At 36.9% G+C, this 23464-nt stretch overlaps 1 protein-coding gene across 2 annotated transcripts in view; it reads right to left on the bottom strand.

Moving 5' to 3' along the window:
• LOC134804856 (LIM/homeobox protein Awh) overlaps positions 1 to 19585 on the bottom strand; it is a 56511-nt gene extending 36926 nt beyond the window's left edge. Inside the window, exon 1 of one of the 2 annotated variants that reach the window (XM_063778140.1) lies at positions 19153 to 19585. In XM_063778140.1, the coding sequence (XP_063634210.1) occupies positions 19153 to 19209 (57 nt within the window). In that variant the 5' untranslated portion in view covers positions 19210 to 19585. The remainder of the gene's footprint in view (positions 1 to 19152) is intronic. The other variant, XM_063778141.1, reaches the window with a different exon arrangement.
• Between the last annotated feature and the right edge of the window lie 3879 nt (positions 19586 to 23464).

Here is a 23464-nt window from a genome sequence, read left to right as displayed (position 1 = left end):
CTCGAAACAATATATAACAATACCCCTCTTGTTATTTGAATCTCTAAGAAACAAAGAAATTTGATTTGGTCTCTATTCTCATATCAGCACAGAATAAATAATAGTACTAGGTACAGAAGACTCACTCTCTAACAAAACGCGTCTGTTACCATCAGGACAGATATGGCTGCTAGGTGGCGACAGCGCCACGCGCGGCTTATGGCTAACCACCAAAATTGGTATGGAACGGGTGTACTTTTAGCCACGTGTAGTAAAGCGACGAAATCGCGGAGTGAGCCACGCCTGATATCAGTCGAGATGACGTTTTATTTGAAATGAAGTGTCAGTTGCAAACAATTTTCTCGTTACTTGATATCGAACGATATGGTAGTCGGCCCCCGATTGTAGTTTGTCTCAGAATAAAAAAAAACAACGGATGCGTGACATGCGGGAAAAAGTTTGCATTACCGCCATTTGACGTTTAATTAGTTTGTAAAGCTTATGATATTGATGTAGATAAAGTAGTGTATATAACTGTACATAATTAATTAATTAGGTATTAAAATACTCGTGTGGTGCAATCCTTTTATGAAACTCATTTCATTCGTTACATAAACCCACAATCGTATTTTAATGCTTTTGATTATGTAGCAGTCATGTAAACTACCTACTATTTTACACATACACGTACTACATATGTAAACTAAAAATAAATACACAATATCGACTCATCTGCCGTTATTTGCTAATTATTTAATTAGAATGTGGGTTATGTGGGACCCTTAGAGGGGAAATAAAGACAGCCTGAGTCATACTTTTAAATATTTGCGCCTCGCCTGATACAGACCCCACTCGGAGTTGTTGACACGATTTAATTACTGAGCTTTTACAATACGATTTGTAAAAGATACTTAATGTACCTACATATGACCAATTTACTACTATAACAACATTAACACCGTTAATTAATTTTATTTCATTATCACAAAACAAATATTATCTCTGAGGCGTTAGAAAACTCGAAGGGTGTGCGATAAAACCCTATAAGTAAGAAATATTTTAGAACCTCTAAAACTAACTTTATTTGTTTTTCTAAATATAAAATATTACAGCCGCCACACAAGCAACAAATAAAAATTCACAATTGTGACCTGACCGACGCCCTGAACTGTAACTGCACACAACAAATAGGAAAGGTTACGTCAACTAAATATCTTGGTGTAGTTATTGACCAGCGACTCTCGTGGCACGGACACATTGAGTACATTACTAACAGGATACGGAAGATTGTTTGGATTTTTAAAATCCTAAAACAAATTGCTCCCACTAATTTGCTAATCAAAATATATATTACCCTTGGACAATCTATTATGTCTTACTGTATACCAGTCTGGGGCGGTGGCAATAAAAGCAAATTCATCGAGGTTGAAAGAGGACAAAGATGCCTAATTAAAGTTATGCTCTCTAAACCTCAACGCTTTTCCACTAAAGAGCTATATAGGACCACAGGTCTACTCTCTATGAGAAAGCTATATATTTTAAGAACAATATTAACACACACACACACACACACACACACACACACACACACACACACACACACACACACACACACACACACACACACACACGCACACGCACACGCGCGCGCACACTTAATAATAATAAAAATGTATATTTTAGCTTAAGTTAGTGTAAAGTAGTTTTTAGATTAGATTACACTAAACTAAATCAAATTTTAAATGTATAACGAATAAATTGTTAGAACAAAAATGTTAGCTGGGAAGAGCGGGGTCTCCTGTCACAGGTATATTATACTTACTAGGAGACTCCATTAACTGTATTGTTAAAACGAAACCTTTACCTAAATATATCATTTTCAATTTTTCAATTTTCAACTCCTCGTAAGGTAATAAAATAACTCAATCGACGCTATGTACATCCTAATTTCGAATAGCAAAAAAATTTTTGTGTTTGCAAATCGATAAGGCATCACTTTGGTAATGGTAAATATTTTGATATTATAATATTTATTTATCATGTAATTCGAGAAAAGTGATGGAATTCCTGACTGTAAACTGAAAGTAAAAGTAATGTACTTACTTTATTTATAGAGTCATTTTATTAACAAACACATTGTACTCTAATGAGGATAAACGCGCAAACTTTAACGCAGATAGCGCGGCAATTGTTTAAAAAACTGTTTCTCGTTATTTGCTGTTCATGACCGATCCAACTACGAAAAAAAAACAACGGGTTGCACTCCGGGAGTGCCGACAGAAGTGAAAACTCAATGACTAGTCCAAAATGTCTGCACATTGATATAGAATAAGAACTGGATACCCAATCAGCCGCAAAAAATGGCCCCGCAAAAGTAACGTTAAAACAGATCACGCGTTACTTTTTCGTTTAGTCTTGTATGGACCGCTCAAATGTGAAGTTGTCAACAATGTCGTAAAATGGTCGTAAAAATATGCAAAAACAACAATGATAAAACGAGGAAAAAGCATGGAATGTATTTCTTTCGGTTAGTTCTTTGGATAGCATTACATAATTTATGTAATCTGGTGGTAATTTCATGATTTTGAATAAATTATTTTGTTAGTACCAAAGAAGGGATGTGAAGGAACAAAAATCTAATGAGTCGATGTGAGGCCAATACTTTTTTATTTTTATATGGAATTCGTAAGATATAATATTATGTTTAAATTCAAGATTTCCAAGAAAACCTATGCGACGTGCAGAGTGGACTGCTATTATAGCAAGAGATAGGGGTGATGCAGTTTTAAACAAGGCAAAACGGCAGTTGTGTGTGCGGCGCATTTCCCTGTTTCCGACATATACACGACCAATAAGGGCTTACATCGACTAACTGTAAATGTTAAACCTGTCTGAACACAGTGACAACCACAGGATTTTTTTGATAAAGACCATAACCAATCAGTACCAGTAGCGACCTGAATGTCCCCGTGCACTATATTGCAAAGAACGAAAGTGCGAAGAGTATTATGTAGATCTAAAATACACAGTTATTTAATAAGTTGAATTTATTTCAAGGAAAATATAATAAATTTATAAATTTATTTTATGATAACTTACACGGGTTGTTACCATGAATTAATTTTATTTGAACTCCCGATCAAATTAAATTTGTTTCATTTATTACTTCGGTTTTTCTGTACAGTAATACCTATTAAAATGTACCAAAGGGACTCCATTCGTTCATTATTCTCGTTTGACGTTGTTTGACGTAAATACAAAGGTGAAGTTACGTTTAGTGCCATCGGACTTAAAGTTTTAACAGTGTTGGTAATAATGTTTACAAATTTGACACTTAATGCTTACGACAGTAAGTTCTTTTCCGTACAAAACATTTATCTTGACTCAAAATTTACGTAAGCGTTTTTATCATCAATGCAAATTTGCAGCTAATGTCATTCTGATCCACATTTTGTTGACATTTTTGTTCCGCTCTGTGTGTCTATTTCTAATATTAAGTCAGTGTGTCTGCAGCACTATGTATAATTGACACATCCTCCTTTCTATTGAATAACTTTAGTTCCGAAATTGCTGGTCAGTGAGCTTGTTTAAAATTCGAAATTCAAGTTTGTAGCGTTAATTGTTTAAAATTCGAATAAAAATTGTAAAGTTACCTTGCAGACCTCGCATCTAAATATAATTTGGTCATGATATTTTGAGTTTTATTCACCAGTACTAGAGTTCACTTTTATTAGCGATTTCATCAAGATGTAGCTATATTGAATTATATTGGAGTGATATAAAGTTAGAATGTAACTGTGAGATCCTCGTATTTCAACCCGTACAAGATTAGAACCTTTTTCATGTAATGTCATTGAGTTTTTCTTTATTGATTTAAATGCCATATAAATGAGTGGCCATCTAAACCTTACGGTCACGTGATCGCCTTACGCTGTCTCGAGTTTATCATTTTTTCCCCACCTCATAAAGTGCCCAGCGCCACTAAAGAAGTTTTCACTTCAAAAAACCGCACATATAACTAAAAGAAGTGGTTTCAATATATTACTTTCAACCAATAATTTCATGGGAAAGAGGAATATTGTTTATTGTCTATCATCGATAACTGTTTTGAATCGATTCTTGTCATGTTTCATAAGCAACTAGGTTCGATCCTATAATCGATTTCAACCTATCATGACATAATATTAAGCAATAAACAGTCTATAAACACGAGAGAGCGGCGCGGGCGCAGGCGCAGGGCGAGCATGGAGCGCTAATTACAAACAATTAGGCGGGCCGGTGCCGCCCCCCGTCGCGGTTATCATTCTATTTATTGCATACAGAAAAAAACTAACCTTTTTAATCGTCCATTACGTGTTTCGGGATGACTGACTTCATCTTCAAATTTACCCGTGAAAGGGATCTAAAACGATAATGAAACGAAGTAGTAAGTGCTTACGAACTTTTAAGTTTATAAACATACTAATGATTCTGGTATGTATGTATTTATAATAAATATATGTAGGTTATTGCGCATGTCGACATTTATTTAATGTTATCTACCTTACCTAACATACAAAGTGTCTTATTTTAACTTTACGACACTTATGTTAGGACACTTGCGAATAAAACAAATTTCTACTACCTGCCTTTACCGTGCCTGAGTACGAAAAAAACTGTGTTAAGCTATTGGAGTTCATATTTTCTCATCGTTACATAAGTGACAAACCTGTCAATTGGATATATTAAAAATCTAGTAATTTAGCGTATTTAGGTAAGCTAGGCCAGAGTGTGATTCCGCGGCCACGCCGGGACCGAGCCGAGTCGGCAGGCCGGCACAACACAACTGTCAAATAACTCAAATGTTAATAGGGGCGGCCCTCTTGCATCAACTATTAAATACTATTCACGTTTTACGATAATGCCCGACAAACTCATATTGACGTATAAATTTCGAGTTTTATCTTATAAAAATAGCCGCAGGCGCCAGTTGTTTCTCAATAGAAATATTATTAATAAGCGTTGCTCGTTCTGTTTTTCGGCTTTAATTGCGTCCAGTCGGTGATCGTCAGAGTTTCGATTCTGAATAAGCGCTTCAAAAGTAGTAAATTAGTTCGCCGGCGAGCCGCTTTAATATTCATAGGGTCCAGGGAACATTTATAAACTAATTAAAAGTTTTGTTCATAACCGTGCCGAAGGTATAGAGACAAATGCGGATAACTCGGCACAACGTTATACCTACCAAACATAAAGTTTCAAAACATTTTGTTTATCGCTATCGTTGAATGATTAACCTACCTACCTATGTTCTTATTTTTCTTATAATTTTTTTAAACAGCTCTTATTTATCCCACAATATTTGTTAGTTGGTTTGGGTCAGCATGACAGAAGGTGGTCATAGGAACACAATAATAAAATCATGTAAACTCATTGAGTTAAGGCTCGTAAGAATCGCCTTGATCAGCAGGGTCAATAAATATTTATTCAGAATCACTTTCATATAAGTATGTTTACTATGTTGCTCGTAGATTTTGAAGGCGTTTCGTTCCCTGAAATTAATCTAAGTACAAAACCTGTTATCAAATAACTTGTAATGTCGTCAAAATCTATAGACAATTACCCAATAAAATTAACAACAAGATAGGTATGCGTTCAATTTCAATTAAGAGAAATAAAAATAATAAAAAGATGTAGAGGGCAATCTGAGAAACTTGAAATAGTCATATTTTTTACAAACTATTCTACGTTTTTCGTTATGCTCACCTAACTAATTTTTAAGCCGCATTGACCATTATTGAGTGTATGTATTGCTGTACACATGCCGTTATTTTATATGGCTAAAATGCATTGTCGATGTAATAGATAACGTTAGTAATTCAGATATGAATGGGTCAATTGAAGCTATTTGCGAGAGTGAATATCGATGTGTGAAGCCTTGGCGCGGCTGGCGAAGCGCGCTACGGGGCGCCCGCTCCGGCCGCGCCGCGCCGCGCCGCGCCGCTCGTGCCGCGCGCCCACGCACCTGCTCAGCTGCACGGCCATTCATACTGCCTTCTTTTGTCTACAAAAACACGCCAAACTTCCTCGTCTAACATAAGTACATATTTCATTCTCTTCCCAGTGTTATTTAAATAATGAGTAGGTATATTATGTAGGAGTGCAAGTCAACTGACCGTTCGAAAGTTAATTGCGAGTAAAGCAAGATTAAATATAGTACCTACGATACCTACATATGTAAATGAAGGTAAACGCTAAGCTTAACGCAGATGACGCTGCAATCGAATAGTTAGGACTGATAAACTTGCGCGAGTTAGAATTAAAATTATGGATTTGAAAAAATAAACCTACTGACGACGACAAAATACAACTAGAGTACGTGCGGAAAGAGAAGAGTCGTGAAATGTATGGGCTCCCTTACATTCCACGACTCTCATCTTTCCGCACAGACTCTACACTGGTATGGAAGCAGACTGAATGGCAAAGTTATTTTTTTTTTGTAAAAAGTAATTCATAGCGTTGTTGTAACACGGGCATTATATTTAAATCCACAAAAAATTAAAACTATGACATACCTATGAATGACTTTTCTAATAGGTATCGATCGTACGAGATAGTACTTACTTACGCAGATGTATTATTTTCCATCGTTTTTTCACGGAAACGTACGAACGTGTCCTGCTATTTCAGTCAGTCTCGGTAAAAGTACTGAGGTTGACTGAAGTAGCATGACAAATATGAACGTTTCCGAGAAAATACGATGGAAAACAATTACGCACTACATCTTCTACTTGCGTTTTGTAGCAACTGTATAAACTCATACTAAACACTAATCAAAATGTAAGTAAACAGTCCCTAAGGCAAGTGTACACGTTCGTAGGGGCTTTATCAAAAAATAAATTATTGATTATCTCCATAATAGAGTTTATTAGAATACCGGTTTTTTTTTAAAAAGTTACTTAATTTAAGCGAAATGCACCCTTGAAATTAACGGACTTTAAAAAACACCGTGTATAAACTACAGGCAACAACCTGTCAGATAGGACCTTTTATAAGCAACCTATAGAGGTTGGCAGTTTTACCTCATTTCTGATTATTTGTAAAAATACCTACCGAAATGTTTGCTTATCTTATGAAATAACACCGACCAAAGAAATACATACATACATCGCAAGCGGCCTTTACCAAACGAACTGAAAGAAATTGACACAAGTGATTCCTGCGCACTGTAAACAAACGCGTCTGTTCATACAGAGACCTTCATTTTACTAATTTGTAACGTATAATCTGAATTATACGGTTGTTTATTGATTGACGGGGGCTCGCATATAAGACATTAAAGTATGACTTTGCAACAGGCTTAGTATTAAGACGTCAGACTGTGGCTATGGATATAAAGACTTCAGTTTGTGTTTCACACGCGCTGTCTTCTGTTCGGCGGCGTGACACCGATCTAAGTAGATAACCTACATTCTTAGTTTAAGGATCGGGTAACAATGCGAGACAAGTGCTATTAGTTAGGGAGGCGAATAGGGGAATTTTCGGCAATACTCGAGCGTGGCAGTTTAAGATATGAGAGATACCTTAGACCTAATAGAACAACCTTGTAAAGTATTTAGCTCTATATGTAGTGACGCGCGCCTAGGATAGACGATCAGATTAGTAAAAATAAATGGATAGTCTGAAATACTCGAGCGCCTCAGATTAAGATATTGGGGGTTGATTTTAGTGTTTAAAGACTAAATTTAACTAATCTGACGATAAGTCCTTGACGCCGCCGAGTTATAGAATCGCGAACTTGTAAAAAAAAATGTTAATCCGGCATTCTCGAGCGCGATTTTTTTATTTTTTATTTTGAAGAATATAATCTAAAACTTACTAAAAATACAAAATCTGCCGGTTTCCGCATGACCGGAAGTGTGGAGGAGCCATTTCCTAAGAACGCGTTGCGGCATATAAGTCGCGAACGATACATTTTACAAAAAAAAAGTTTAAATGAACAAAAAAGGTAATTTTATTTTACATAAAAAAGGTCTCTTTACATTTTTGTCCAAAGTTAAAACTTTTTGACTTGAAGCATCATAAAAACTCAACCAAAAAACCTTTTTCGGTCAGATTAAGAGAACCCACCAACATTTTTGTCAGATTAAAAAAATATGCTTTCAGGATACCGAGATAAACCTCCCCTATGAAAATCTGACGCGCTCGAGTATTTCAAAAAAACTTTTTTTTTTTGCATTTTCAAAAATTCATCGTAACTTATCGTCACGCCGAAATCGTCAGTTTTTTTAAAGGAAGCTTCCTTGGGGCCTACTTAACACCCCTTCCGAAAATCTGACGCGCTCGAGTAAATTTTTTTTTTTTGCATTTTTGACTACTTTATATGCCTACCCCCACCACGCAAACCGGCAGATTAGTATACCGTTGTTATCAGAGGCACTCGGGGCATACGTAGTATGAATATCTGACGCGCTCGAGAATGCCCAAGTAACTGTTTTTTTTAACATTTTTGAAAAACCGTACACGCCAAACCCACCGCTAAAATGGTTTTTGCCATACGAGCTTTTCTTTTCGAAATTATTTTATCTTTCGATTTTGATAGGTCTCGAGGGCGCCGTTGAATTACGCCATTTAGCTACCTCGCCTCCCTAACTATATCCTTACCGCAGCAGTTAGGTACAACGTGTTGTCAGTGTCGACTACACCCGTCACCGTCACGGTACAAATTCGTCATGCATTCACCTATGTATATTAGTGCGACATACTTAAATAGTCGAAATTAAATAAAATGGAACTAAAAAAAATCCAAACTAAATTGTTGCCATGTTTAAGCATTTTACGCCAATAATGTGACAGTTATGTAGGAAGTGGGGCGCAATAATTTTCTAAAATTTTTTCACGGACTATGTTTACTCGTAGCGCTCCGCAGAGGAACACTCTCGAACACACTATTTCCTTAATAGTTACTAACTACCTACATACTTAAAATGGGGTAGGTAAATTTACCAGCTGCCAAAATATTGAGAAGTCAAAGAACATATGTATTTTAAATATATTGTATTACTTATCCCATTCATGTTGCAGTTACCGAATATTATTTGTTCAATTAAATTGTTTTTAATTTTTACGTTTCTTCCTGGGGAAAGTGTGGGGACCAGAAAATCCGCCTAAATAATTATTTGCGTAATGTTTAACCTCTCATGCCCATATTGAGACCTGAGCAAGAGGGATTCTATTTCTACAAGCATACGGAGTGATTTAAAAACTGGAATCTTGTGCGTTACAAGGGTTTCAAGACAATCAAGACATGAGTGACGGACAAACTTTACTGCCAAGAGTAACATAAGTATTTTACTTTAAATCCGTGAGGAAAGTTGTAGCCGTAAGATACCTACCTACAACAAATCTAATCCAAATAGTTATGTAAAAATATTTACCATTCAACCATAGCTAAAAAGTGTATTTAATTATACAGATTGTATACCTACTTAAAGTGTTTTGTGCAGGAAAGGCTTTCAAGTAATGAATTTTATTAATTTTGGTGTTGATCGAAAAATACTAATATATAGAGATGTAAGACGTACGTCACCAGCGCTTTTAAATAAAAGTACAATATTCCAGTACTTACACAATAGCAAGTAAGCTCAAGGCACTCAAAGCGACCAATTGATAAATTATAACCTGCAGAACATCTATAATCCTAACGAAATGAACACTTAAAGGGATTACAAGGCGAAGCACCCTGACCAATAACATTAACTTCTTTGCCGGGGCCAAAGAGGCTCCAACGCGTTTAATATGTTGCGCGAGCGCGTGATGTATTGCTGCTCTATTGTGGTCGATAGCCGAAGGCATTTGTAAGCACGCGCTTAATATAGAATGTACACAACGTTTTTTTATTCATTTATAATGAAAAATGTAATATATAGGGAACGTTAATAAGAAATTTATTCAAGTCTGTTCCAGTTTCTTTATGACAAAAATTCAGCTGTTAGGGAACTTTTTCAATTTATCATTGTCAGCGATTGATTGTTATTATTTTAAATATTTAAATGAAGTTAAGATGATTTCAAATCTGTAAATATTATGTGGATATTGAACACAACCATGCTAAAATAAATACAGATTTACCTATAAGTACAATAAACAAGTGAAGTTTTTTGGACTACGCTTTCAGAAAACTGTCCCGGTCTCAGCTCCGTCGTCATGTATTCGAACCTATTGAAATATTTCTGTCATTTTGTACGTTTAAATAAGTTCTATTTACATTTTGAATTTTTTTCTCTTCGTAAGCCAAGTAGGGCCTACATTCATTCTAATTGGAAAACGTTTGTGATATAAAGCATTTATCTCTTGGTAAACTCTTGTGATGATGTTGCTGTGATGAATACTGAACTGTTGAGATGGATATGGGTTACCCATCTATAAAAAAATATTTAACCTTCAGTTCAGTCTGCCTATTTTAATTGATTTAACCACTTGTGTGCACACGTAAAACGTGATCGTGTTTTTGACGGTTATGCTTAATCGGTTAGAGTTATTCTGGCCCGCTTATGGTGAGGATGTTTCTTTGTTAAGAGTCGAGCACCTGAACTGTACACACTGCTGCAAAAGTGCAGGACCACTTTATGAACGAATTCCATTCATGATGCACCCATGCATTTTTGCAGCGCGCTGTATATAGTATATACATATGCACATATATACATATGTACAGTTCAAGTACATATCTGGCTTTCTATCCCATCTAGGGTCTTTATGCTTCAAGTGCAATAAGGACCTTTCCATTTGCAATTCCAACAGAAATTTTGATAAGGTTCTTACTGCAGATGAAGCATAAAGACCCTTTTATGATGGAAAGCCACATATGTATATGACATATGTACGTAGGTACGTACGCGAGGCGTCAGGGCGCGGATGCGAGGGCGCGCGGTCCCTAAATCATCACCACAAAGCGTCTTCGCATTATTGTTGCTTAAATACTCAGAACCGCTCCACCACACCTTATTAATCATAATCCGAATCTGTTCATAATTCAACTGACCGCTGTAAATCGGGGTAATCCTTACGCCCGGTCTTATGCGTATACTTATATTCTTTCTGAACTTAATCTCCCAATAAACATGAATTATGTAATGTCAATAAATAATTAAGTAAACGTAGACAATGTACTTTCGGTACCTTTTTATCCTAACGTACAATATGTTATGTAGGTGGCGAATCTGTAATTTTTAATCAAATGCCTTTTATTTTTGATCCAACAAGCAGATGGTGGAGCATTACCAATGAAAACAAAACGTTTTTTAAAACAAATTTTAAGATCACAAGTTCCGAATAAAGCATTGATCTTCACAAATCGAGGACTCGATTAATATTACGCGGCTCGAAACTCTGCCGTCAATACGCATCTGTTTGATGAAATATTAATAGGGTTGGATTCTTGGAGTCCATACGCGAGCCATAGAGCATAGAGCACATAGTGACCGCGGCTATATTAATCATCGCAGCCCATATTGTTGCATTGTATACTGATCGATCAGGATTCGCTCCTTTTAGAACCGTTTGATACTTCCACTAGCCCTCTGACACGATACCTATACTTCGGTACGTGCGTAGGTTTACTTTTAACTTCATTGCACTTTGTTATTATTGTAACCGTTTAGTCTCAAAAATATGTATTATACATATTGTAAGGTAATTATTACAGTAAGAATGATACATATGTCATTGGTATTTTATACAATATCTAATAGAACTACTAGGAGTTCTACTCATAGAAATACTTAAGTATTATGATTTATGATGCATTGCTGGTAATATTGCAATACTCACAAAATTTATTACTTATACCTCTATTTCATTTGACTGATCAATCGAGAATCAATGAATCTAACACGAAAAAATGTATATGATACTGCAATCTAATTAATACCATTGGTAATTTTGGTTTTATGGTGGCCGCTAGAAGTTACGAGTAAATCAGAAATGACGTCATTAGTTAAAGTATAAACAAGTTAACCGTGAGTCGCAAGAGGAGTCGTCTCAGACGAACACACGTAGGTATGCGCGCACAGTGACTAATGCGTCGGCGCAGCTCTGTTCTCGAGTCCGATTATAAACAGAGGTGTAAAATGTTTACCAGGCTAGAGGTGCCGGCCATCTGTCACTGTCCAAACATCGCTCACAGCGAGAACAACAGAAACGCAACGTTTTTGTGTTCGCCGTGCGTGGATTAATCTCACAGCGGCTACTTCGCGCTCGTAACGGGTTAATCTTCGCTTTGCTGGCTATTAGTAAAACGATTAAGCTTTCAAAAGATTATTAATTTAGTAAAATTAACATATCACGGAGCTAAAATATTACGTCCTCTTAATGTTAGTATGTATTATGCATGGTGTAAAACCTAATTATTTACACATATGTATTACTTACAAATATGTAGGTACCTACATTAAATTAATTAAGTGGCTCTGATTGTAGCCTATGCCAACTTTTAATTTAATATACCTACATATTAATAAACATCGTTAGCATGTAGGTCACAAAATATTAAACGTTCACAAAAACTGCAAGTCATTTATTATATGTATACATAGTCGTGCGTATCAAAGTCCGGGTGAGTTTTTATTTCTTTTTCTGGTCGTGTAACAATGACCTTCAAGAGGACAATTGATTAGTGAGATGCTCGTCCTCGTATCAACACGTCGTCCAGGGAAAAGATGGGCTTATTAAAAAATGAAGCTCCGATATGGAACACAGAACATTAGTTGAGTTCCGTACATTTAGTTCATAATTATTGTCTCTCAGATCCCCGAAACCTAAACGCAAACTGAGCTTTATTTCAGAGATACCTACGAGTATTACAAAGCTTTACAGTAGGGGAGGTAGGGGACCCCTTGTTAAAGTCCTGATTTACTACCTCCCCTACATCACTATCATACTAAAGTCTGTTAAATTAATGGTATGTGTTGTAAGACGTTATAATTTACAAGTAGGTAGGTATGTACCTAGGTAACTAAAAGTATTGTTGTTAAAATAACGAAGTGTCAATACTCGTATCACGGACATCGAGTATAGTTACTCTATTTTTCTTTACTGCTTAGGAAACATAATGGAAGTATATCAGCGAGGCTGGCTAAAGTGTAGCCCGTAAGTTTGTATGGTTGCGTAGCCCGTGCGGTGCTGCGCTGAGCGCGGAACCCAGCGCAGAGAACGACACGTCATGGCGCACAAAGCCTCCCGCCCGCCGCCGCGCCCTGACGTGCGCTCAATACCTGCATCTTGCCCTTGTTTATTCTATAAACAGCCCAATCCTCCTCTACACTTCAACTCCCCTGTCACTTTGAAGCCTTTTAACATTCTTTATCTTTGAAAATCTGTTACATTGACGACTTTCGGTAGCGTGTCTTTGACATCTCAGAATTATATTTAATTCAGTAGAAATTCGAAAATATTATAAAACTAGTGTTTAGAAGAAAAAACACATTAAGTAATATTATGCAATATGGAAAGTTTGTACCTTGGCTGTTAACAGATTAAATATTCGATTCCGCAGGAAGAAGACATTCGCCAGTCTGTTGTTGACGACCGGTGATACATTCCGATCATTAATATCGGTATTGAGCTGGTGGCAGCGCTGCGGGGCTCCGAAACTCGCTTTAAATAACATATTAGTCCCCAAAGCAACCGCCGCCATATTTCTCATATATCGAATAAGTTTTTCGGTAAATCGGAACGTAACGAATTGCCGCCGACGACAGCCGACGGCGGCGACGATTTATCGCGTGCACCCGATTCTACAGTAATCGGATTTGATGGAACGAGCAGCCAGGCCCAGTCCGGATTACCCACATACCTACCTAAGTACCAAGATCACAAGTAACACGATGTATTGTTTTACATCTTAGGATAGTAAGAACAATCTTTTAGTACTTAATAAAAAACTGCATCCATAGTCTTTTGAAAATCCCCATAAGGGAGAGTCGGTTATGTCATAAGTAATTAAGTATCGTTATGAAGGCAGTTATAAATGCGCGTGAATCATCATATACATAAAATTGAAAAACCAGAACGGGATAAAAAACGTGGGAAGAAGCGAGATGGCGCCTTACAAATTTCTAAAAAAGTTTTTGACACGTTTCTCGAATACGACGCACGTATGATAAGAAGAACCTGTTCAAATCAATTATCTACATATGGGAATAGAACTAGAACATAAAAACTATTGCTTCCGATGCGTATTTAATTTACAATAAGGAAAAGAAATTTTCATAACAATCTTCATTTTACGACATCGGCCATTTCTCGGCAACTCTCGGTTGCTTTCGTTTGGCGGTGCTACAGATTAGACCAAATAATCCGTAAGTTAAAGTAAACTAAATTATGTTTGTCATGTTGGTATACAGGTATTTCTGAGATTTTTTACACGAAGTAAAATAAAAAGTGCTGTCAACCTCAAGCTTAGTCTATAGAGCCCATACGGGTGATTTATGTCATATATGACTTATCATTCTTATCAATCAAAGTAATTACTATATTATTATTATCAATTTGTATTTTCTTGTTTTAAATTTATTTTTGAGTTATATTATTCAGATTGACTTTCACGGCTTCGGCAAACATTGCCATTCGTCCGGGGAACGGGCTAAGAATGCTGAGATGGGCCAAAAATACAAAGTTGATAGTAAGTTATGTAGGTAGATTAAAGTGCATGTTCAGATATTATTGAGCGACCTGATAAAAATAAGCAAATGTACAGTCAGCAGTCAGCCAAATATCGTAATATAATTTTGTTGCCATAGAAATAAGGATGTGGTCCGATATAGTGGCGAAATATTGAGAGACAAAAGCGGCTAAATTCAGTGGTGGCTCGGACACTTAGAGAGAATGGGAGAGGATCGTGTCGTGAAGAGAGCGCAGGTACTTGGGACAACAAAATGGGAGACGCCCGAGTGGACGTCCTAGGTACCGCTGAAACGACGTAGTTGCTCAAGACCTGCTCAACCTCGGCCATGGCGACTGGCGAGAGCTATCGCAAGACCGAGAGGACTAGACTACCTATGTTTGTATGAAAAGGCGATTTAAGGGCGGTGGTCGTCCATATTCGTCTTAAGGCGAAAATTTATCTAATGAACGTTTTTGCAACTAGGCTTATAAGAACAAATAATAATTTTATCTTGAAACAAGTTTTAAATAAATACGTGTAGATGAAAAAATACAATCTTGCCTTTTATCAAATCACATCATTTTTTGATAAATTTGCGAATTGAGTTATCCAAATAACGGCTACAAATAAGAAATCCCTATCACAGTTTTAAACCATGGCAGGGTTGAATACATAATAATGTCGGTATTTAACTAAACATAAGACGAACTCTTTATTTTATTTACGCGAGCGGAGCTGCGGGCCCGTCTAGTATGCATATAAAATTCCAGTATCTTGGTCATATTAACTATCTAGATAGATGAGTATTCTGGGATTAGGTAAATTAACTTAGTCGAAATGTATTTTTCCGAACTGGGACTTGGGACTTTGGGACTGTCATCGGTAGGTACCTACCTACTAGTCGACAAGTTGGTTAAAGGCTGACTCACGTTAGACCGGGCCGTGTCCGGGCCGGAGCTTCCGGCGCTTACTTTTCTATGACATGACAGGTGATCACGTGACGCTTTCCATAGAAAACGATGCGCCGGACGTGCCGGCCCGGACACGGCCCGGTCTAACGTGAGTCATCCTTAACTCGTTCCATCAATATTAAAGTTGCATCCGTGAAACATTTTGCATATTCATTGCTTACTGCAGGTTAATTTAAAAAACCGGCCAAGTGCGAGTCGGACTCGCAAACGAAGGGTTCCGTACCATTATCTATAAAAACGGTCACCCATCCAAGTACTGACCCCGCCCGACGTTGCTTAACTTCGGTCAAAAATCACGTTTGTTGTATGGGAGCCCCACTTAAATCTTTATTTTATTCTGTTTTTAGTATTTGTTGTTATAGCGGCAACAGAAATACATCATTTGTGAAAATTTCAACTGTCTAGCTATCACGGTTCGTGAGATACAGCCTGGTGACAGACGGACGGACGGACGGACGGACGGACGGACAGCGGAGTCTTAGTAATAGGGTCCCGTTTTACCCTTTGGGTACGGAACCCTAAAAATAAATATAAGGTTTACTCGGGTAATTCCGAATGTCGAAAACTGTCGGATAATTCCGAAAGAGACTTTTATTATGATGGAATTAAGGGTGATTTTCATCTGAATTTCGGAATTATCCGACATTCGGTATTACCCGAATACACTGTATATTGCCAGACACCGAAATCCTAATGCGATTCAAAAATACCTAGTCGTTTAAATCGTACCTATACCAGTACGATTACCAGTCGTACCTACCTATGCCAGGAGCCATAGTACGATTTAAATTACTAAGGTCAATGTTGCGAAGACCGGCGATAAGGGAAGACCGTCTTCAAGCTTTCTCGTCACTTTTACGAGTAAGAGCCGTAAAGCCAGGAAATTAGAAAGGAACAAAAGATATGGCGCTCCGTGTGAAACTTGCGACGGAAGATTAGGCGATCGCGCGGGCTTTTTACGTTTTATCTCGATAATTCTGAAATTATACCTACTTTTGATTAAAATTTTGCTAGTCGTAAAACTATTCTTAGTTAACTAGTTTTGTAAGTGGGCTGATTCATGTAAGATATTATTGAAATTTGAGAAACTTGGAATTTGTTTACCTATTTATTTTTATCCCTCCTAATTAAAATAATATATTCGAAAGACCAGGTTTTAGGGCGCAATGTTACTCGTTTTCAAGTAATTAGAGCTCATTTCGCCTATTTTTGGTAAATTTGCCCTTGAATACATGTAGGTAATGTTTTCACAAAAAGATCAAGTAGGTACAGTAAGACGAGTAAATTACCAACATAAATTAATAGAATAACTATTTCATTCCCGTTTGATATTATACCACAATAATAAAAAAGTTAATTAATTTGAAACATTGTATGAAAATACACTTAGGTATATCAGAACGATTTTCCATAGTTGGTAGGTATGCGTAAATCATATTATGAATCCTGTTAGATTTAAAAAAAGAACATAAAAGTAGATATGTAAGGACATAATTCCGATGTACAAAAAGCACCATTAGTTGAATTGGAAATTTGATTGATTATTATTGTACGTTTTATAAGTTTTCATGTAACATTTTGCAAGCTGTAAAATCAATTGCTTCAAATGGTGCATAAAGTTTGAAATGTTTCTAACGGGTATTTTCATAAGAAATTGCAATGAAAAATAATATTATAATGAAATACGTAAACATGACGCTGTTCCAAGTTTTTCATGGAAATAATTAATTAACATTGCTTGTTATACACAGATAGCAATAAAACATGAGTAGGCAATGTTAAAAACCCTTTTATTAAATAGAACACCATTGTTTTTAATATCGTTAGTTATAACCATCAATTTTTATAAAGATGTAGGTAGGTATGTAGAGTTCTGCACCTGAAGAAGCCAAAAATGTTCACGGAGCTTTTTAATCTGGGTTCTTGATATAGTAATATATCAAAATAAAAAAAGTCTGCTTGAACCCACTGACAAATACCTAAGAGCTAAATTCTTGATGGCGATATGACATTACTTTAAAGGACTACATATAACAGGATTTGATGTTCCCGATGAAATGAAACGCCGCGCGCGCGACTGCGGCGCGCTGCAATAGCTGCAATAGGCCTACACTTCACCATCGATTCACAGGTAAAATGTATGTAGGTACTTATCACGGTATGGTGATTTGTATACCAAGACCACAATCTTCAATATTTTTGTGCAGTTATTGGTTCTTTTGCTGACTAACTTTTATGTACCCACGTGTTTGTGTAGTAAGTAGGTATTATTAATCTCCTGTAATTGAACGAGATAGGTAGGTAGAAGTCGCAGAAGGAATAGGTAAGTGGTGATTTTATGTTATACCTAACTCATGAATATTACGGCTAGTACGTAATGCCTGCCTATCCAACTGTCTCTACCTACTTTACTTAGGTAGGCACATATATCATAGAAATATAATTAAAAGAAATACGATGAGGGTGAATGTAGTAATTCTTAAAGAGAAATCAATTAAGTTCATCATCAATAATTTTATTATAAAAAATACCTAGTAGAACATCATAGAAAGCGTCAAGTAAGTCTACAACACATTGCAAGCTGGAAGTAAAAGAAAAACTTTACTTTGACCTATATGCACTAATACGACAAACCGACGACCAATCTTGTGGTGTGTCGCCGATCCTATTTGTTCACCCCACTATCATACCCTCTTCTCTAAACGCACAGTTGAAGGTGTCAACAGGCATAGGTATAACGCTCAGTTATACTGGCTTAACAGCTCTTAAACCTGACAACTAATAATAGTTACCTAGTAGTTTAAGAATGATAGCCGTGTTGAGTTTCCTATCAGACAGCTACCTACTGTCATTGTTGTGTTCCCTGGCATATTCCCCAAAAAGTCCAAGAACCTTCCTTTACTTGCAAGATATTAGTGACACTGCCCAAATCGGAAGTCACGAAAGCCTCGCGTAAGTAGGTACAACATTAAAACGGGCTTTTTTGAAGGTATGTGGGTAAAAAACTTTTATTGGTTTACATACTCTTTTTCGTGGCGTTATACTTTTTCCGAACTAAACAGAAAATCGTTTACCTGGAACACTTTCTCGATAAATATGAAGGGGAAAGGGGCGGGAAGGATAACCGTGGACGTGCATGGGCAGCAAGCTTTGTACAACTTACTCTAAGGTAAAATGATGTATAATTCCTATATGTATATTTCAAGAAAACCGGCATCTTGATTGTGTAATTGTGCAACGGACTTAGGTCCTGGTAGCTCCAAACTACCTCAAGATATTTCAAATAAAATGTAGGTAGGTAACTATACCTACACAATAAAGCAAACGTAAATAGTTCCTTGTGACGTATGTAGTTACCTGGCTACTGTAGGTTTTTGAGCAAAAGATTACTCAAATTCCACGCTCATTTTCAGGTTATGGAGTACGTTTCCCCTGCTGAGCTTTTAAGCATAAGTAGGCATAGGTACCTACTTAATTACTTACATTTTGTAAAATATAAAGCTACCTATACTAATATTGCAATGATCCAATATATGATACGTGTAGCAACTAGAGTCCTACCTTCATTTCCACCTTTACACCCAACACTTTGTTGATTTTCTTCAAATGTTCACTCATAAATAAAAAAAAAAAACAAACATTAACTATGAATTTGGCTGCCTTCGTTCATCTTTTAAGTCATTTCAGACCCACTGGGGTACCGCAAACACTGACGGATGTATGGTAGAGCACCCTGGAGTACAGTTGTTGTGTGGTGGTGGGTCGGGAACGCGACCGCGCCTCGCGATTGTTTCATGTCAACTAAGTCGGCCGCGGTGGCAAGGCGGGTCCTGCGCCGACTCCCTCGCCGGCACCCGGCCCCATTGGCTCACCATCCAAGCCGGGCGTGGTTTAAACACATTTTATTCACTAGACACGGTAGTCTTCGCCTCTTCTATGTAAACGTGTTCGATTACAGTATAAAAAGTAAAGCTCAAGGTAAATTATTGCTACGGGTACGTTTTAAAGCTCTTTTAAAACGGTTTTTTTGCGTAACTTACGTACTTACAGTCCAGCATCAAAGTAACACATAATGTACCTACCTAATAAAATAATGGCAAGTAACAAAAAAAGATCAAAATAGACAAATGCATTAATAAGTGGGGAGTTTTTTAAAGCATTATTATTTAGGTGTTAAAGCATGTATTATAAAAATCGTTAAAGCAATAAAAAAAATACTTAGTCGTATGTGATGAGTGATGACTCTATCGCCTCATGGTTTTGAGTGTTTTTACCAAGGCAACGCAGGTCGCAATTTGTGGCTAGCGGTTAAGAAGTAGTGACTCCACGTAGTTACATACCTGAGCGCTTCAGAAAAAGCACCACTTTCTTCCGGGTGGGATATGCCTCTTATCTCTGGCTTGTTTTTGCCGACTGTATAGGGTGGACTTACAATTCGTGCGAGCTGGGTCTTCAGGGGAAGATGCAAAGCTAAGTAAGGAGTTGGTAATAATGGTAATACTAATATGTTACCTACAAGTCTCTCTACACTCTTAATAACAAAACTTCCGTGAGACATAGACATATTAAAAATATTAATTAAGAACGGGTCTCTCTACACTCGATGCGCACCGCTGTTGCTCGTAAGCCATCTTTGATGTCTATTTTTATGGGGACCCATCATGCGAAGGGTCAGTCTCAGTCATCTTCTGATGGAGATTGATTTGGAAACCATTTTATTAGACAGGCTTTAATTTTTTGCACAATACCCCAGTAGTAAGTCTATTCTTTTCACCCAATAGCCTAGTACCACATTATAGATTCCGTCAACTCCCAATAGTTTTTAAAATCCGATGAATGTTTTTTTCTGGTTTCGTTCGGTCCCATAACCACCACGCAGGCAGGGACAGAATCTGTTTCGTGTGTTTCTTATATGATTACTTAACCCTTTACCATCAGGCCCCTAAGAACTAGCGTGTCTCCATACGTACTGTAAGTATATACTGTTACAACCGTATTGAACGCCTTGTAAAAAATGTATTTACGAAATTCGAAGATGTTCCTTTATACCAGAAATAAAAATGTGGGTTACGGTTATCCCATCGCCTGTCTAAGTAATTAACTGCCATACTCGATTTTGTCTTATTATATTCTTGATCAGGCGAAGGGATATATTCCTCCTACATCTTATATCTAGGGTTGCCAGATGGTCGGGATTTGGCGGGATTCTTCCGATTTTTAGCATGTGTTCCCGATTCCCGACAAAGTGAAAATTGTCCCGAAAAACAGCTTCACGCTATAAAACAATAATTTCAAGTTCCGAACTGTCGTCGAGCGAGCGAGCTGACGCAGTGCCAATAATGTAAAATATCGTTGTTTTTAATACAATTATTTAATTTGAATGTATTTTTTTCCCGACTTAAGTCCCAAAATCCCGAAACATTGATATTATTTCCCGATAATAGCGCCTTTCGATCTGGCATTCTGGCAACCCTACTTATATCGGTTATCATAGTCAAGGTTTAACTCCAAATCTACTACGAAACATTATATCAATCACTGAATCGCTCTAGGTTGAACACAAAAACAGTTTTATTACTTACGTGAGTTTTTATGACATGACAAGACAATTTACCGGGCCATGGGAAGAATAGCTCCCGCACAGTTAAACTCTAATAAGGCCAGGGGATAATGTCAACCCACATCCTAATTCAGGTCATACACAATAATGCATGAATATTTAGCAATGTTTACGATTACATTACCTTTCAACACTCAAAATCTACAAAATATCAAAAAATTGTTCGACCTATGTACTTCTGTTTCATAGAAATTAAGGAGTGTTCGAATTTCTCCGTAGTTTACTGAAATTAGAGTTCAAGTGAATATAAACGGCTGCCAAAGATATATTACGCGATTTAGAAGCGTGTTGTGAATGAAAATCATAAAATACTATTTTCAGGGATTGACAAAATATTTTGTAGGAGGTTTGGAGTTAAAACCTGACTACGGTAACCGATATAAGATGTGGCAGGAATATATCCCTTCGCCTCGTAAAGGGTTAAATGTCGAATGAGACTCTACCTATTACTGTTGGCTTTGGTTTTGCGCACACTTGACAAATGTCCGAGACACCATTGCCTCGTGTTCAGGAAACACACATTTGTCACAAAAAACCTTTGCATGTTAAATGTTAGCTAGAAAAAATAGGCATTATTGTCAAACTATAGTATATCCGAGATAACGCCACACAGGTGTCCATCCATACGGTGACACAGATGCACTTAATGCTCTATCATAATTATGGTAGTAGGCACCATTAGTATGAAGTTTATACTTAGGTAAGCTGTAATTCTGCAAAGGAATACCTTTATGTGAATACACATAGGTTATTAATTCAACGTTAACCGTTTATCTGCAGATATGGCTTGTAAAGTTAGCCGTAGGCAGGGACTTTGACACCGCCGTTAAGGTGAAAAATAAGCGCAATCAATATTATTTGCTTTCGAAATTGCTTATGAGTATGAGGGTAAGTTAATTTTCTATATCTTACACTTACATTAATCAAGACTATGCCGCCTTACCGGCTACGGGTGTATATATACTCACATCTGGTATGATGTTCGAGAACATAGATTTCCTGCTAACAAAGTGGCAAACAAAACTTTGAAAAATAACCTACTCTTTACTTTGTACCTACACGTACAAAGCAAAGGAGTGAAGGAGTTTTTTCATCCTCTAATGTGAGAAGCCGTTGTGAAGATGTTATGGGAGTCTAAACAAAATGTTTGGTTTTGGTATCCTATTGCAAAATATAATTTTCCATTACACTTCGTCGAAAAATAACTTATTTCATGAAGGTGTACTGAAGGGTAAAGGCCTATATCAGTGGTGGGCAAAGTACGGCCCGCGGGCCATCTGCGGCCCGCGAATGGATTTTATCCGGCCCGCCGCCGGTCCTATGAAATAATTAGTATGTGGCATTGGCCCACGATTATCAATTTATCACAAATCAAAATAAATTTTGGCTACAATTCTGGCCCTCCACTTAAATTTTCATAACTTTCTGGCCCCCCATGAAGAAAGTTTGCCCACCACTGGCCTATATTGTTCCCGCGGGACTTATGGATTGTGAAAAAAAGCTATACCTCCCTGAGGAGTTATACCTAGCTTTCTTTATAGATAGATAGACCTCGTTTACAAAATCTCACTTACCCCCCTCGTTGCACAAAGTACTTACTATTAACTTTCAGTAATACAAGATCTCATTCATTGATTTAGTCCCTTTTGGCGATACCATTCATATTCATAAACTTTCACAAGAATTAAATAGAGTTAGACCAATACAAGTCTGCAACGATTTTGATAGCATACGCAGTGCAAATGTTATTTTAACTTTGAGTTCTATGAAATGATGACGTATAAATAACACTTTCACTGCGTATGCTATCAAAATCGTTGCAGCCTTTTCTCGATCTAACTCTAGTATTACAACCATATTTTATACATATCGGCGCATAAAAAATTATCTTCCCCTGTCAAAATAGCAATTTGTATGTATGTATGGCATGTCTAACGGGACGGCTGCTATTGCGTCTATGTATTATTTAGTAATATTGGTCCCATGTCCCATGTAGAAATTTGATCCTCACAAATAAACAAGATCGATTGAGACCAGTAACAAAAAAGTAATTTAGCTTATTTAGAATGTTGGTTTATGAAGGGTTTTTGGATATAGGTACGTTTAAAATCTAATTAGAATCTTATGAGGAATTCCATGTGGATTATCTAATTAGAAGATTTTCCAGCATCAACTATAAAACAACTAATGATCAAAGGCTAAACCAATTCTGAATGATAAATAAGTAAACTCTCGACGAAGGGTAGGTCGCAC

This window comes from Cydia splendana, chromosome Z (genome assembly GCF_910591565.1).
Source record: "Cydia splendana chromosome Z, ilCydSple1.2, whole genome shotgun sequence".
Classification (NCBI taxonomy): domain Eukaryota; kingdom Metazoa; phylum Arthropoda; class Insecta; order Lepidoptera; family Tortricidae; genus Cydia; species Cydia splendana.
Note: the sequence above shows the minus strand (reverse complement) of the source record. Positions and strands in the feature narration are given on the sequence as shown.